General features: G+C 42.0%; 1 protein-coding gene across 1 annotated transcript in view; it reads right to left on the bottom strand.

Annotated features, from left to right (window-relative positions):
* CTTN (cortactin) overlaps positions 1 to 18,069 on the bottom strand; it is a 65,450-nt gene that overhangs the window by 28,611 nt on the left and 18,770 nt on the right. The window contains exons 6-10 of the mRNA XM_030200749.1: positions 14,440 to 14,494; positions 11,478 to 11,588; positions 6,210 to 6,320; positions 1,279 to 1,389; positions 647 to 757 (exon numbers count right to left, since the gene is read on the bottom strand). Coding sequence (XP_030056609.1) covers positions 647 to 757; positions 1,279 to 1,389; positions 6,210 to 6,320; positions 11,478 to 11,588; positions 14,440 to 14,494 — 499 coding nt within the window. The remainder of the gene's footprint in view (positions 1 to 646; positions 758 to 1,278; positions 1,390 to 6,209; positions 6,321 to 11,477; positions 11,589 to 14,439; positions 14,495 to 18,069) is intronic.

Below are 18,069 nucleotides of genomic sequence, written 5' to 3'. Positions count from 1 at the left end.
GAGTTGCCAAGCGACAGCCCAGAACTCTTAATGATTTAGAGATGATCTGCAAAGAGGAGTGGACCAAAATTCCTCCTGACATGTGTGCAAACCTCATCATCAACTACAGAAGACGTCTGACCGCTGTGCTTGCCAACAAGGGTTTTGCCACCAAGTATTAGGTCTTGTTTGCCAGAGGGATTAAATACTTATTTCCCTCTGCAGAATGCAAATAAATTCATATACTTTCCACAATGTGATTTTCCGGATTTAATTTGTGATGTGCTATCTCTCACTGTTACCAATAACCTACCCTTCAATTATGGGCTGCTCATGTCTTTGTCAGTGGGCAAACTTACAAAATCAGCAAGGGATCAAATACTTATTTCCCCCACTGTAAGAGCAGATCTCTGTTCGTGGTACGTGTCATGAAATCCTGCTTCCCAGAATGAAAGGACAGAACTCCATACTCAGCAGTTATTGGCATGGAAGGGAGATCGAAGCATTCCCCCCCCCCCCCCCCCCCCACCATAGCATGTCAAAAGCTCATAAATCAAGAAACCAACATAAAAGACAGAAAAGACCAGGCAGAGACAAGAAGAAAAAACATGAACTAGAAATGCATCACAGGTAGGTAAAAGGTTTGCTGTTAAGGCAAGGGATGTACCTTTTTGGGACTCATGTAGCTCTACTTTCTCCTGATGATCCCAGCCAAGAGCACACTTGTCCTGTCTGTCTGTCTGTACACCAAACTTTCCTCCAAACCCTTTCACATAGTCTAAGCACACACACATACACAAAATCCACAAGGGTTAAACTGATGGAGCTGTAAGCTGGACACAGTACAAAAACAGAGTGGGTTAGACAGAACACAAATACCTTTTTCACATTACACTTGCAGTTAAAATTTACAAATCCCCCTTGGTCAAGCAATAGTTAAAATTACTGCCTGGGAAATGGTATGACATGATCTAATGTCTGGGCCTGAAACAGTCCGAGTCACAAAGGTGCAGACAAGACCCTTAATACAAGAACTGAAACACATTCACAGAATCCTAACCAGACCCTCTCTAGCACCCTCCACCCTATTACATAAAATAGGAACAAAACAATGGATAGCATCAAAGCAGCTACGAAGCTTGCAAATGCAACGAACAGAGTTGCAAACAAAATACATTTCACTTACACATGGTTTCAGAGATGTTTTGCTATTACTCGAGGAAAACACGTAAAGAGTAGCCACCTTATTTCTTTTCCTGACCCAGTTAAGGTTTAATCATAAAAGAAAGAAGATAAAACCTTTTTGAGACTCGTGTTTTTCTGTTTTGCCTTGGTATTCAAAGCCAACGGCGCTTCGGTCCACATTTTCCTTGTCCACACCATATTTACCACCAAAGCCTTTGGAATAATCTAGAGATGATAGAAAAGAACAGATTTGAACAGCTTAATCATTTTGTTACTGAGCGAGTTCCACTAGATAAAACACAGAGCTACAAAGAAAAGAGAAATCTTTGCACGGAGGATGCGTATCATTAGGAAATCCAAACACATACACCTCATATCTCATAATGGCCAACGCTTGGGGAAACATTTTTCTCTGTGCTTCAGTTTGCCCAACTAGATCAAAGACCTCATTTTCAGCAGTCTGGGTGCCAGAACTCTACTGTGAATTGTACTGTCAACGATGGCACCATATCCACAGAAAGAAGGTACCAAACCACACAGGGGCTCACTTATGTCATATCTACCTCAAAGACAACATCTAGTCTTTTGCACCTTTATAAGATAAGATTCTCTGAATGCTTCTGCACAAAGTTACACCTATTCCAATGCAGGAATAACTTTTTCTTCTAAATCTACATGAATGTACATATATTTTAGGTACAAATTTTTTTATATTGAGAAACCAATACCATTAGAATAGAAGGCATTCCAATAGGTATAAAGTGTTGTGTACAAGTCAATGTGCATGACCAAAAAGTAACTTGTCTTTTGAGGATAGGATTTTTGCAGCGGTTATGATACTGAATATAGGAAGAAGAAATTTAAAAAAAAAAATTCTCAAGAATAAAAGAACCATTATACCAACATTAATCCCTTTTTCTTTGTAGACACAAACTACCCCCCCCCCCCCCCAAAAGCATACCTTAAACCAAATGTGAGGTTTTGGTTCTTATAACCCCATGATCACCCCCCCCCCCCCCCAACAGTAAATCCCAGCCCCAAGCCTCCTTTATTCATCCACATTCTAGCAATCCAACACATAAAATTTATAATCAACCCAATTCATCACGCAATTTATTCAATGCCAGACTACACATCCATGGGGTCAAGCTGCTGCTTCTTTTTTTTTTTTAATTGAAATTTCAAATTAGTTACAAAAAGTAAAAATAAATAAATGCAACAATATTCAAACTTAAGGAATAGCAAAAGAAATAAAGAAAATTGCATCAATTCCACATTACTGAGAACAATTGAAAGACTTATGGCCCTGTTTACTAAGGTGCTCCAATGCTAGAGACATCCATATATTCCTCTGGGTGTCTAATGTTAGCGTGAGCTAAAAACATTAGTGTGCCTACAGAGCGGCTTAGTAAATAGGGCCCTAAAATACTAAAGAAATAAAAAAATATATAAGGTATAATTTGATTTTAAGCATATTATACAAGTTACACACTTGCTTAAGCAAAATGAAAATTTACAATGAAAAGAAATAACTAAGAAAAAAAAATATCTAATCCTCCTTAGACCTCTAAAGGAGGGGAAGTGGTACAATAATCACAAGGAAACCTAAAAGGAAATTAACATAACGAAAAGGTCATTAATGTGGATAACCCCAACCTCACTCAGTAAGTGCAATTTGACTTTAGACCTCTCCAGTAGAAATCTTCTTTAAATCCAGAAAAGCTCTCAATTGCTCAGGCTGAAAGCTTAAATATTTTATACCCAGATATTTAATCAAATATTTACAGAGGTAAGCCAACATAAAAAGATGCCCCCATACATAAGACTTCCTGAGGCAAAAAGGCCTTCCTATGCTCTTGCGTTTATCTAGTCACATCAGGGTATATCCACACTACTTTCCCCACAAAAGGGGATTCAAGAATTCCAAAAGAACCATCTCATAACCGTATTCAGGTCTTGCTCAAAAAAACAAACTATACCAATGTTGCTTTCTCAGAATTAGACAGCTGCACTGTAACAGGGATCCCCTCCAGGACCACGGGGACTCTGTGGGGATGGACAGAGATCCACGGGGCTGGATCCAGGTCTTGCGGGGTTCTGGCAGAACCATTACCTCAGATTACCCTGGCTTGCTTCGGGGCAGGAAAGGTCCCCATGCTTTTCTGCCTGCTGCCCAAGCTGCCGCTTGGAAGTCTTGGTGTCCGTTTTAAACAAGGGGTGGTGGTGAGAGGATCAGTGGCAGTGGGTAGGAAAGTGTTGGGACCTTTCCAGCCCCGAAGCAAGCCACTAGACGACCAGGGTAAGCTGAGGTATGTGCAGGGAGGACATCCAGGGCTGGAGGAGAGGTGGATGGTGTCGTGTGTGGATGAGAGGGAGTTGAAGCCAGTTAGGGTAGTCTGTTTCACCTTCCTCGCGCAGCCTCATCGCCATACACTCAAAACAAACCTATGAGCTGCATCCATGTTGTTCTTTACTGTTGGTAGCATTTTTAATTAATCTCACATTTAAAAATATACCGACTTGTGCAGTATACAGATGTACACTGAGGAAGTATAACAATAGAATAACTTTTCTAAGGTAGAGTAGTAATTTGTTTATAATCGGTGTGTCATTTGGAGGAGCTGGTTAAAAGGATATCCTAATTCTGTTATATTTATGCAGAGATTTTTTTTCTCCTGTTATGAGAATCAGGTGATCAACATTGAGTTTCTATCCATTTATTTACTTATTACATTTATATCCCCACCTTAAACATGAATTAGGTTGAAACCTGGGAGCATTTAAAATCTTTTTTTCTTTTCCTGTGCCTACATTAAAAGAAAAAGATAGTATGTGGGAATTTGCTCCTTTTGTTTTGTGAATTGCAGTGGTATATTATAAAAATCCACATGCCTTTTATTATTACTACTGTTTCACAGAGAAGTATTTAATAATGAGGGAAGGGTTTCCTTCATGCAGTTCTGTCTAGCGTCTAAATGTGCCAATATTGTCCAGTTCAGCACAGTATTAGCCGCCAAGTTTATACAAAGTTAATTATGCTCAGTGGAAAATAAGTCTGTTGCCTCAGGCTGCTTGCTATGTGACTATTCTAGAACTGTTTCATTATTGCTATCAAGTATTACATATTAAGGGCATTTGCATTAAACTTTGCTTTAATTTGTTTATCCAGTCCTTACATGCACATGGTTTTGCTTTCTAAATCCAAAGGAGAATCCTAAGGGCAGTTGAACAATTAAGTAGAAAAACTGTGTTGTTTCTGACTACTTGTTTTGGACTGTTTTGGGTCCTACTAATGGGTTCATCTGCTGTCTTTGCAGAGTACAGAAGAAAATGATTTATGCTACTTTTACTAGAATTTTTACTGCTTGTAGAATGTGGCTATCTTGGGGTGGGGGGCTCAAGGTGACTTTGGCACGGCAAGGGCTGGGCGGGATGGAGGAGATTACTTAAGGCGGGGACAGGTTAGAGTCCCATCCCCGTGCAACTCTCTACTCTGGGGGGGTGGGAGGAGGTCACCCCTGATTCACTCCAGTGGTCTGGTCATTTAGGGAACCTTTTTGTACCTTATTCATTCTGAAAAGAGGTCTAGACCAAAACGTCTTAGTTCTAGTCTTGGATGTTCTTTTTTATTCCATTATGGCTGTAAAATATCCAAGGTGGTAGGCACACCCTAATCCCGCCTTTGAAATGCCCCCTTGTGATTTGGACACACTGCATAGCTAAAACATCCGCAAAATAGGTTTTGAAAATACAGACTTGGACATTTTCAGAAGGAAAACATCCAAATGGTGCTTTATGACACTTTTTAGATGTTTTTCTCTTTCAAAAATGAGCCCTATAGTAACCTATGGAATTTAAAGGGGGTATTGGGGTGTCACCCCTGATTCACTCCAGTGGTCTGGTCATTTAGGGAACCTTTTTGTACCTCATTAGTTCTGAAAACAGGTCTAGAACAAAATGTCTTAATTTTAGTCCTGGACGTTTTTGTTATATTCTATTATGGCTGTAAAATTCCAAGTGTTAGGTACACCCTAATCCATCTTTGAAATGCCCCCGACATGCCCCCTTGTGATTTGGATGCATCGCACACAAATTGCACAGATAAAACGTCTGCATTTGACAATACAGATTTGGACATTTTGAGAAAGACGACATTCAAATGGTGCTTCATGACACTTTTTGGACATTTTTCTCTTTCAAAAATGATCCCCATAGTAACCTATGGAATTCTGTAAGTCTAAGTGCTTTGAAAATGAGCCCCATACCCTTCTCTGAGGATGTTTCTTCCTAATTTACTGCATCGCTGAAGCCAAATATTGCAACCTATTCCTTACAGTTTGGAACGACAAGGCTGCTGCAGCTTCCAAAACGGTATCGTCTTGTCCAGACGTGTAAATGATTATTTTCAACAGCAAGTATATGTAAGTGGAATAAACTACCTTAGATGGACAGAGAATTATTGTGCTTTTAGAAAACGGGAAGTACCTTTGTTTACAAAGGCATTTGCTCTCCAGATTTAATGTGCTATTAAAACTGACCTATGGATTTGACAGACAGTATGCAGGATGTTAATGGATGATTTATGCAGCTGGCAGTACATCTTTTCAATGCCTTGTCTATTTTCTTATTGATTTTATTTTGTTCTATTATGATGTATGTACTCCACCTAGAAAAAGTCGTGAGTGCCAAATGAAGTGATTTTTTTTTTTTTTTTAAATAAATGCTTCATTTATTTGGCCCTAGTGGTTAGGGTGGTGGACTTTGGTCCTGGGGAACTGAGGAACTAAGTTTGATTCCCACTTCAGGCAGCTCCTTGTGACTCTGGGCAAGTCACTTAACCCTCCATTGCCCCAGGTACAAATAAGTACCTGTATACAATATGTAAGCCGCATTGAGCCTGCCATGAGTGGGAAAGCGCGGGGTACAAATGTAACAAAAATAAAAAAATAAAAAATTTCTAAAAATTAAACTTTAACACCCTCCTACATGGATTGCACGCCACAGATCATGAGAGTAAAAATAAAACCTTGCACATATTTACAGACCTCTTTGTGATTCATGCTTCTCGGTTTTGCCCTGGTAATCAAAGCCCATGGCACTCTTGTCCACACGGTCAGCCTGTACCCCGTATTTACCGCCAAACCCAGTTGAATAGTCTAAATCAGGTAAGAAAGCGAAGACAAAACAAATTAGCATTCACTGCACACACTGAAGGATAACAAACATTTTTTATTTTTTAAATCAGAAAACTGTGCATTTCAAAAAGTTCCTCACACTGCAAACTGAAGTTTTGACAGCAAGAGATCCAAAATGAAGGGAAGCTGTTCATGCTGGGAAGACATCAGATGCAATTTCTCTGCAATATCAATATAACAAAAGCAAAGTGGCCAAAAAATTCAGCAGCTCCATTTCTGAAACCAATTGTAGGATGGGCCAGTTCTGTTTATAACTGCAAATTTAACAGACGAGACCAAATTGGGTTTGTACCTGTGTGTGGACCAGAGAGCATAATGATTTCAAACATGGGCCACAGAAAAAGTCACATCCTCTCTCCCCCTAAGCAGTTCCAGTTTGTGTAGCATAGGAACCCTAATACCCTGAAATGTAACAGCAAGAGAACTGCCCCTTCAAACTGCCTGGTCACGGGCATACACACCACCACAATCTATACCCATCAACACATGTGCATGCAAAGGGTCTGGAAATAATTCCACGAAGCATACTCCACATGATTTATGCAATTCACCCCTGCTGGTGACTCAAATATATATTTCACTTCATTATCTTAGCTGTAAATCGTAGTAACACCTAGTACAGCATTTCCCAAACTGTGGGTCACGACCCCAAATAAGGTCATGCAACACGGACTTGGGACTGCAACTTGGGCAGGCCTTCCAGAAAGACTTTATTGGCCCATGCTTTTGGGAGGTTGCAGCTACAGAAAGACTGATAAGTGCTACTCCCGGGGGAGTTTTGCACACAATTTCCCCATCTTAAGGCCCCCAAATTTCCCTCTTCAAGCTCCAGCTTCCCCCACCCTTCCCAATGGTATATATCTCTGTCCCCTCCTCCCACCCTCCCCAATGATATTCATATTTCTCTGCCCCCCCCCCCCCCTTCACTGTACTCCTGGAGCTGGTTCATCCCCTCTCCTGCAAAGATTGCATGGCAGGAGGAGGAAGAAGTGAACCACTGCACATCAGGACACTTCTTCCTCCTCCTCCTCTGCTGGCTTAGACTTGACTGCTTATGTGAACTGCAGGACCCCCCCAACCCTCTCTCCTCTAAGCAGAAAGACACAGAGAAGCTGGAAAGAATTCCATACTGAATACTCCATGAGTGAAGTGTGAGGAGTAGCCTAGTGGTTAGTGCAGCGGACTTTGATCCTGGGGAACTGGGTTCGATTCCCACTGCAGCTCCTTGTGACTCTGGGCAAGTCACTTAACCCTCCATTGCCCCAGGTACAAATAATTACTTATTCTATATAATAATTTGCACCATGAACGTTCCATGAAGCCATAGGCGGTCGGTGGCCCAACTATGTGGGGAGGCTAAAGGGGGTGGAGTTAGGGATGGGGTCAGGGGTGGAGCTTAAATCCATAATTGTCTGATAACACACAGAAAAAAAATAAATAAAAATAAAAGTCACAATACTTTTATTAAATTTAGATATTAAATATGTATCATATGTCAAAGAATAAAGTGATTGCTCAAAGCATATACTAACCATAATCGCTCAACTGCAAAACACTATGCACATCTTTGTGGAAAAACACACTCAGAACTTTACTGTACCAAAAATATTACACTGGGCAGAACCTAATACACCATTAGGGGCTTATAGCCCATTTAGTTATGTTTAAACAAAAGAGATCTGCATTAAAAAAATATTTCTTTTTATTTTGACCCATAAAACCACTTGTCCCTGAAACATGCCTAAAAACAGAATAATCCAGTTGTGTATCTAAAATGCTAATTCCTACAAATGAGATGACATTAAAATGTGATTCCATGTGCCCCAGCTTTAGCCTTGTTACGATCAACAATCAAGAACAACCTGGATGCAGCAGCTCAAAAGTTTGTTTGTTTTGTTTGGGCTGAAGGCAGTGAGGATGTCATGCTAGGGAAACACATTAACCAAATTGGCTTCCTTGTTTACTTACTGGGCTACAAAGGCTCACTTCCACTCGTTTTGGGAGTCTTGCATCTTTCTCCCTGTTTCTTCTGCTGCCTGCTGTCTCCCCGGTCGTCATTTTTACTGCACTGAAGAGTTCTGCCTCGGCACCGGCAATTCAGAGACTCAGAGTCAGCCTTCTGCCAACGTCGGGGCTTCTCCTCAGGGGCGTCCAGGACTCTAACGTAACTTCCTCTTTTCTGCAGAGCTGGGAGGGAGTGAGACATGCCTGAAGAGAAAGCCCCGATGCTGGCAGAAGGCTGACTCTGAATTGCCGGTGCCGAGGCAGAACTCTTCAGTGCAGTAAAAATGACGATGGAGACGGCGGGCAGCAGAAGAAACACAAGATGGTCAGGGTTTGGCTGGGGAGGCTTAGCCTCCCCAAGCCTCTTATACGGGGCGCCTATGCATGAAGCTGCCTGTGCCCGTGCCTCCAGTCTGATTGGCTGTGCCTGGGACTGAAGCCTCGGATGACATCATCCAGAGAGCCCAAGCAACAGCAGTGCGGGCCCAGGCAGCTTCATCGAACTTTCAAGGAAAATAAAAGCTAAGAAAAAGAAAAGGACAAAAACCAACCAAGACTGCCACCCTCCCAAACCTGCCGCGCTCACCGAACGCCCTCCCAAACCAAGGCCCATCAAACACCCCCTCCCCCCACCCGAAGCACATCAACCCCCCCCCCCCCCCCCGGGCACATCAGCCACCTGCAGCTGCCATTGGTAACACTGTCCGCCCGCTGCTGCTGCTGCTTCTCCTGTTAAGCAGCAGCGGCCGCTACAAAAAGAAAAAAAAAAACAAATGTTTTTAAACCCATCCCAAATCATTTGCGAATGCCCGAGTCTTAAAACGCAGTCTCTGCAGCCGCTCCTCCTCTCGCCTCCACGTCACTGCCCCTGGAGTAAGACCCCGGAAGAGCACAGCGATGTCAGAGGCGAGAGGAGGAAAGGCTGCAGAGATTGTGTTTTAAGACTCGGGCATTTGCGAATGATTTGGGCTGGGTTTAAAAACATTTATCGGTTTTTTCCTTTTTGTAGTGGCTGCTGCTGCTCAACAGGAGAAGCAGCAGTGGCCAGACAGCATTACCACTGGCAGCTGCGGGTGGCGAGGGGGTTTGATGCGCAGGGGGGGGGAGGGGGTCCTGAGACCAGGGAGGTGGGGAGGGGGCTCACACTCACTCACTGTCTCTCACATACTCTCTCTCACACACACACACACTGTCTCTCACACACACTCTCTCTCTCATACAAACACACACACTCGGTCTCTCTCTGACACACACACTCCATCTCTCACACACACTCTCTCTCAAACATACACACTCCGAGGAAAACCTTGCAAGCGCCCGTTTCATTTCTGTCAGAAACGGGCCTTTTTTACTAGTATATACTATAAAAACCGCTTTGAATGTAGTTGAAAGGTGGTATATCAAGTCCCATTTCCCTTCTCCCACTTGTTAAGCTAACATTTTGTGTTATATAGATTCACCTGCCTCTAAGATGCAACTTTAAAAATCATGACTCCTTGTAATATCAAGCCAATGGGTGAAAATCTTTTGCAAAAATCATCTCCTACAATAGCTTGAACACTAAAGCTCAAGATTAGGAAAATGTACATAAAAATAATCTCCAGAAAGCCAAGTAAAAATGTAAAGCATTATAAAATACCATATTTTTAAAACATTCTTTCCCAGTATATGAATCTTTCAAATTAGATGTTGTGTCATCCTTATATTCCCATTTTGGTAAATAGTTGGATTGTGCTGCGACTTGCATTAAAAAAACTGCACAATAGGCTAATACTTTTTGAAAGATATTTAAAAATGGTCAAGCTTCTTTTTTTTTTTCTTTGAAGGAGTAGGGAAGGGCAGATGCTTTGTTTGAATGGGTATTGGTTCCTCTCTAATGCTGTATTTAAAATTAGTCTGTTTTTCAAACTCAAGACTAATTACAATTCAGGTATCATGAGTAGATCCCTGAAGCAATGGAAGGTCAAATGACTTTCTTATGCTCCTTGCAACTTTCAGTAAGGGCATTCCTAGTTCTCTGTCTCCTGCTTAACCACTGGGTAGCTCCTCTGCTCTTTGAAACACAAAGGCAACTTGCCTTGCAAAATCAGATGTAGAAAGTAATGGGGTTAAACAGGCCACAATCCTATATAATAAAAAGCACCTCCAACGTTCTGAAGCTGAATCCGTGGCAGTGAAACAAGGGTTCGTGCTGCCTCTAACGCTGTATCCATCGCCTGAAAAATTGAGGTCACACACTTCCGGGTTCGTCACAAAAGCACTGACCAACCACAGGATAGCAGCACAAGGCACAACCTCAACGTCTATAGCCTTCCCTTCGAGTTCGTTCCCTCAGAGTCCTACCCTCGCAGAAAGAGGAAATGACATCAGCAGGCGGGACTCAGAGGGAACGAAGATGAAGGGAAGGCTACAGATGGGCAGGGCTTGAAGGGAAGGCTACAGATGGGCAGGGCTTAGAGGGAACGAAGTTGAAGGGAAGGCTACAGATGGGCAGGGCTTGAAGGGAAGGCTACAGATGGGCAGGGCTTAGAGGGAACGAAGTTGAAGGGAAGGCTACAGATGGGCAGGGCTTTCAAAGACGCGACCGCTTCGATGGAGGTAGGCTACAGACGGGCACGGTTTTCAAAGACGCGGCCACTTCGATGGAGGTAAACAGGGGAAAAAGGACAATCGCTGGGTGGCTGGGGGGGGGGGGGGGGGGGGGCGTGGCAAGGGACAGAGGAGACACACTCGCAACCAGCGGTCTCACTCTCTGTCACACACACACACACACTCCGAGAAAAAACTTGCTAGCGCCCGTTTCATGTGTGTCAGAAACAGCCTGTTTTACTAGTCTATTATAATGGGATTAAATGGACCACATTCTGTTGCAAGATGTACTCAATATTAAAAGGTTTCCAAACTCACTAGTCGATGCAGAAAGCCAACACTAGCAGAAGCACATGGTTACAAGGTGCACACATTACTGGGTGCACTATGCATAAAGGGGTTCAGCGCAGACATTTTTTTTGCGGTACATATGGGTGCACAGTATTACATAGAAAGCAATATAACTAAGTTGTGGTCAGGTCTTTACATATAATCCACATACAAAACCTGAACACACCAACTGACCTCTCTGTGATTCATGCTTCTCGGTTTTGCCCTGGTAATCGAAGCCCATGGCACTCTTGTCCACACGGTCAGCCTGCACTCCGTATTTACCACCAAAACCAGTTGTGTAATCTAAGAGTCAAGACAAAAACCCATAAAATCTTGGGACTAGGCTGCATTTGCTGCCCAAACTAACTACTCAGTAATAAAAGGTAAATACTATCACCACAGCAGATACACAGAGGGGAAAAAAAAGATGCAAGTTATAATTATGCAGCTTAAGTACTATTAGAGCAGATGTAAGATATTCTCTTCTGCACAGAGGCATTTAAAGTAATTCTTCCTGTTCAAACTTCTTCTACTAACCTATAAATGTACTCACTCTGCTGCTCCCCAGTATCTCTCCACACTCGTCCTTCCCTACACCCCTTCCCGTGCACTCCGCTCCATGGATAAATCCTTCTTATCTGTTCCCTTCTCCACTACTGCCAACTCCAGACTTCGCGCCTTCTGTCTCGCTGCACCCTACGCCTGGAATAAACTTCCTGAGCCCCTACGTCTTGCCCCATCCTTGGCCACCTTTAAATCTAGACTGAAAGCCCACCTCTTTAACATTGCTTTTGACTCGTAACCACTTGTAACCACTCGCCTCCACCTACCCTCCTCTCTTCCTTCCCGTTCACATTAATTGATTTGATTTGCTTACTTTATTTATTTTTTGTCTATTAGATTGTAAGCTCTTTGAGCAGGGACTGTCTTTCTTCTATGTTTGTGCAGCGCTGCGTATGCCTTGTAGCGCTATAGAAATGCTAAATAGTAGTAGTAGTAAATGTATTCCTAGCATCTTTCTGAGCTGCTTGAAAATTATCTTAGCTAGGGGTAGGAGTGGATAAACATGTCCTACTATAGTACATGCAGCTGGTATCAGTGAAGCCTTTCAGGCAGTTCATTGCAGAGTTGGGGGCTACTCCAGAGAAGGCTTGCTGGCGAGTATTACATTTATATCCCACATTATCCCAAACAAGTTTGAGTTTAATGTGGCTTACAACAAACAGTATTGGATACATAACCAAGAATAATGAATAAGTAATTTGTTGCAAGAATCCAATTTTACAGTACAGTATCAAACATACTGAGATAGCTATGGATGTTTAACATTTAGAAAATCTATTATGAATGAGAAATTGTACAAGAAGCAAAGAGAAAGTTAATGGTAAATAGAGTAATAACCAGGTAATAATTAATTGAGATATGGTTGTTGTTCTTTGGAGAGGGTGTAGTTAGGGATACTCCTTGGAAAGACCTTAGTGATCTCAGAAGAGTGTAGAGGGAGGACCTTAGTGAACTTGGAGGAGTGTAGAGGGAGATCCTGTTCTTCAAGTACTCTGGGCCATTTCAAAGAATTTTAAATATGGCCCCGTGTTGTACTGGTAGCCAATGAAGCTTTTGCAAAAATGGTGTGAAGTGGTCACATCGCTTACAACCTTTTATTAGTCTTGCTGCAGCATTCTGAATCAACTGGAGCTGGTGCAGGCCCTTTGAAGTCAGACCAGTGTAGAGTGCATTACAGTAATCCAATCTTTAATGTTATCATGGCATGCACAACTGAGACAAGGCATGCCTTCTCAATATAAGGACACAGCCAACGTAGCAAGTGATAGAGGCTGCTCTTGAAGGCTGCTTGGATTTGAGGAATCAGATAAGTGTTGAATCTAGCAATATTTCAAGGTTCCTGACTTGTGATTTGAAGGGGAGTTCAAATTTCCCAAAAGAGATTTTGATGTCTGGTATGTCCTCACTTATCTTAGGGGCCCATAGAAGCTCAGTTTTACTTGGGTTCTGGCAAAATTTGCTGTTTTTAGCCCACTCTTGAATTGATGTTAGACATGTAGTCAGTTTATTCAGGGCTGTGGGTAAGTCAGGTTCAATGGGTATGACTAGCTGCACGTCATCCTCATAGATGTAGAGCTGAGTGTCCATCAACTCATTTGCAGCTTTCTTTAAATTAGTACCTTATTTCCTTGTTCCCGTTAGTCCGTCTTATTTATCTATATATTCCATCTTTGCTTACACCCTATGCTATCAAAATGTTTTACTGTGTATTGTGTTGACATTCTAATGTAGCATACTATGCCATACTTTATATTGATTAAATATTTACTGCTGTAATTGTCTATTGCTTATGTTTGACTTATTCTTGCTGTACACTGCCTTGAGTTAATTCCTTCAAAAAAGGTGGTAAATAAATCCTAATAAATAAACAAACAAACAAACTGAAACCTGCTCAATCCTCCCTTCCCTCAAGCGCTACATGATCAGTATAAGTCTCCCGGAGGCCAAGCCACACCACACAAAAATGGAGATCATCAGGAGAATGCCTGGAGTCCAAGTTCAAAATTTACCCTTATTCCTTACAAGTCCTGGAGCATCAATTCATTCAACTGTAATATCAGACAGATACTCCTCTCCCTGTTTCCTTTAATTCCATGGAATTTTTATGAAGATTGGCAGCATAACTAAGTTAAGCATTCATCCTAGGGGTGGCTAAACATGCTTAAAATTGTGAAACACTGAAGGAAAGGCGCTTTATATATCCAAATTACCATACATGCTGCCAGCATCTCCATCATCCACCTTGGCTAACACACATAATGCTGTATATTCTCTTATGGCAAAGAAGTTCTAATATAACAAAAGAGAGGGAACGAAGTACAAACTAAAGTCCAAACAGAAAAAACAGCACCACGGGCCTTTAAAAATGGAACACAGTTCTTTAATGAATGAGCCTTGACAAAAAGACCCGACACGGGCCGTGTTTCGGTGACTAGCACCTGCGTCAGGGGTCCCCACTTCTCATAGTAAAAGCTACAAAGCACCGTGGTGCTGTTTTTTCTGTTTGGAAAGAAGTTCTAATAGAAATCCTGACCCCTCATATACACCTGAAGAAGAACAACACGGTAAAAAAAAAGTCTGCCACTCTTACCTTTTTGGGATGCGTGCTTCTCAGTCTTGCCCTGATATTCAAAGCCCACAGCAGACTGAAAAAGAAGTCAATGATGTTCAGAAGTATGACGAAACATTTTGTTCTACTAAAAGTTTGCAGATGGATCCAATGAGAAGAGGATTACAAGAATATTGTCTCTTAACAATATAACCTGATCGATAACTTTGGACCTCCCCTCTCTAGGCCCACAGCGTTTTCCAACACAGAAAGGAAAGGTCTGCTAACACTATTCATGATTGTTGCAGTTGTCCAGATCTTGCCACATCCGAGTACGTGGAACCAATATTTCAGCCACTGTGCTGTGGCTTTCTTCAGGGCTGAAGAAAGTGGGCATGGTGACCTGGACAACTGCAACAATCATGACACCAGCTGCGTAAGCCTAAGAAAACACTGTTAATGATTTCTGTTCATTGCCGAATGAATAGCAGCTACCATTCTGACCAAAACCATAAATATCTGCACATCAGAATTAAGGGCTGCCCCGCTTTTAACACAATTTCCACAGATATATTTAGATTAGCTCAGTAGCCTGCTAGGGTGGCATTTCACGTTCTGTCTCTCAGAGTATGTGGAAATTTAAGCCCTTTTACATACCATGTACTCTAAAGCTTGTCATCTTACCAGCCACCCCACCATGACAGAATAGTATGCACAAGAGAGAATAGTGCGCACATGAGAAACACTTAAATTGTCATTTTTCTTTACTGCAATTTAATATATGCTAAAACATCACCAGAAAGAAAAAGTTGTACTTTTTGTTATTTCAAATTAGAAACTAAGGAAACATAAGAACTCTTAAGCTGGGCAGACCAAAGATCCATCTAGCCCAATATCCTGCTTTTAACAGTGGCCAATCCAGGTCACAGGTACTTGGCAGAATCCCAAAAAGTAGCAACATTTCATATTACCAACCCCAGGGATAAGCAGTGGCTTTTTGTGGTTCCATCTTAATGGTTTATGTAATTTACCTGCAAGAATTCATCCAAACCTTTTTGAAACCCAGCTATGCTAACAGCTTTTACCACATTCTCTGGCAGAGAGTTCAGAGATTATGTATATAGTAAAAAAATAATAATTTTCTCCTATTTGTTTTAAAAATATTACCATTTAACTTCATGGCATATCCCCTAGTATTTGTACTTTTAGAAAGAGTAAACAATATTTGCATTTACTCATCCCAATCACCTCTCCACTATCTCTTCTTCAAGCTGAGAGACCTAATCTCTTAAGCCTTTCCTCATACGAAGAGTTCCATCCACAATCATTTTGGTTGCCCTTTTCTAGTTCTGCTATATATTTTTTTCATGTTTTAAAACTGCACATCCTTATCTATATATATAAAAGGCACCTCCAACGTTCCATTGAAGCCTCAAGCCGGAACCTTGAGGCACCCGAGATATCTGGTTTGGCCTGCAGGCTGCAGTTACTGTAGCTCCGCCCTCGCATCTAAACGCGATGACGTAGAGGGCGGGGGCGGGCCTCCAGTCAGTGTACCTCCACCCTCGCCTCAACACGCGATGACGCAGAGAGCGCGCCGGGGAACACACAACGCATGACTTCCACAGTGACAGCTGCTGGGAGAGCGCTCCGAACTTTACTCACACAAACTCGCAACCGCCTCACTGACGGACGGAGGGAGGGAGAGGACAGGTCTGGAACTCGGAAGGAAGCCACAGAGGAGGGGGCTGGAACTCGGGAGGGAGGGAGGGCGGTGGGGGGGAGGGGGAATTACCCTGCTAGCGCCCATTTTATTTTTCCCCAAAACGGGCATTTCTTACTAGTGGTTGAATGATTACAGGAAAGCCACACAATACTGGCTAGAAAATATATTGTCTGCCAGCCAGTATTTTTATATATTAGTGTAAGTGATGAACATGCAAGTTATCTCCCAGTCACTTTAATAGTTCAACCACTAAAGAATCTCATTCATTAAAGACTGATATGTAAGCACTTACTTAATCCCAGACCATTAAAAAAAATATATATATCTGGTATTGAGAAGTCACAGGAAAACCAGAAAGACTCAAAGGACACCCAAACAGTGCATAATTTATAGACACGGGGGAAGGGGGTGAGCAGACCAGGGTAAGGATGAAACAGGAGAAGAGACAAATCAGTCTGTAAGCTGCAACCTGCACCTATTAAATGAATGAGCTTGAGGACCAGATTACACTATGTCAGTTACACTATGTCAGTTACACTATGTCAGTTACCCACTGACAGTTTGAACTTCGTGGGTGTGGCTTGGATCTCTTTCAGGGAGAGAAAACTAACAACTTATAGCAGCAGCTTCAGAGAGCATTTTCCATCTCACAGATAGGCTGCAGAGAATACCTTCTCCTGCTTCCACCCACCCTACCCCTCGAGTGACATGTCTTATATAACCTCCCTATCAACCCACTCATTACTTTACCTCACCCATTTCTATTCTTCTATCACCTTCTCCCACTACTCCAACCAGAGTTACACCTAATCACACTGACCACCCTTCAACATCTTCTGTCCTTCTGTGACTGTTCTCTTGTGCTTGACTGCTTAAATATTTTAAATTTAAATGCTTTACTTTTTGTCTATTAGATTGTAAGCTCTTTGAGCAGGGACTGTCTTTCTTCTGTGTTTGTACAGCGCTGCGTACACTTTGTAGCGCTCTAGAAATGTTAAATAGTAGTAGTAGTAGTAGTAGTATGAAGCAAGGTTCAAGTGGTGGGTACATATACGTGAAGATGCAGGAGAGCATGAGTGGGGTACAGAGAAACTATTATACAGGGCAAGGAGTGGAAAGGGAGTGATAGTAGCCACATAGTTCAGTTAACTGACAATTGTGGTGAGAGAAAAAGAGCGAAGACAGCGTGACCTATGCGTAGTTAAGATCCCAGGAAACAAGTAGGCAAGTGACCGGTCTGCTAGTCCCAAAAGGATGGTAATCATAGAAGCAGACAATTAATGGAGGATACAAAATTTTGAGAATATAAAAAAATCAAGCCTGACAGCTGTGTTTTGCCCAGCAAAGGCTGCTTCAGGGGCTAATCACTATTGTTAAACAAAACTAAGTCAATAACAAACTCATATTACACAATAATTGTCATACAATCATTAAATCATAAATACTAACATAGATGGAAAATAAATAAGTTAAACTACAAGACAGTAACACAAAAAATGACTTATGATTAATATATATATAGCTTGATTTTATATTTGATCCTCAAAAAAAAAAATCATCTTCTATTAACCATGTCTGCTTTTACAACTACCATCCTAAGAGTAGTTACGTCCATTCACACCTGTAGCAAACCATGAATCCATTATCCCTACTCCAGCCTCAAGTATTGAAGCTCATCAAAAACTTAACAGCAATTCTTGGATCCAAGTGAATAAGGGGAGCACAGTTAACTACTCTCTGCAGGCTATCTGGAAAGGAGGGGGTGGAGCAGAACATACCTGCTCTGGCTGTGAAAAGTAGTGGAGCTATGTTTCAGACTCTCCTCTCCTCCCACCCAGAAATGAAGCTTTTCAACCAAACATCAAAGCAACACATGAGTTGTGGAAAACCAAAAGCCTCTCAGGGTGTTTCCCTTCCATTTTAAATTTGCTGCTGAAGCTTACGCT

This window comes from Microcaecilia unicolor, chromosome 4 (genome assembly GCF_901765095.1).
Source record: "Microcaecilia unicolor chromosome 4, aMicUni1.1, whole genome shotgun sequence".
NCBI lineage: Eukaryota > Metazoa > Chordata > Amphibia > Gymnophiona > Siphonopidae > Microcaecilia > Microcaecilia unicolor.
This window is presented reverse-complemented; position numbering and strand designations above follow the sequence as displayed.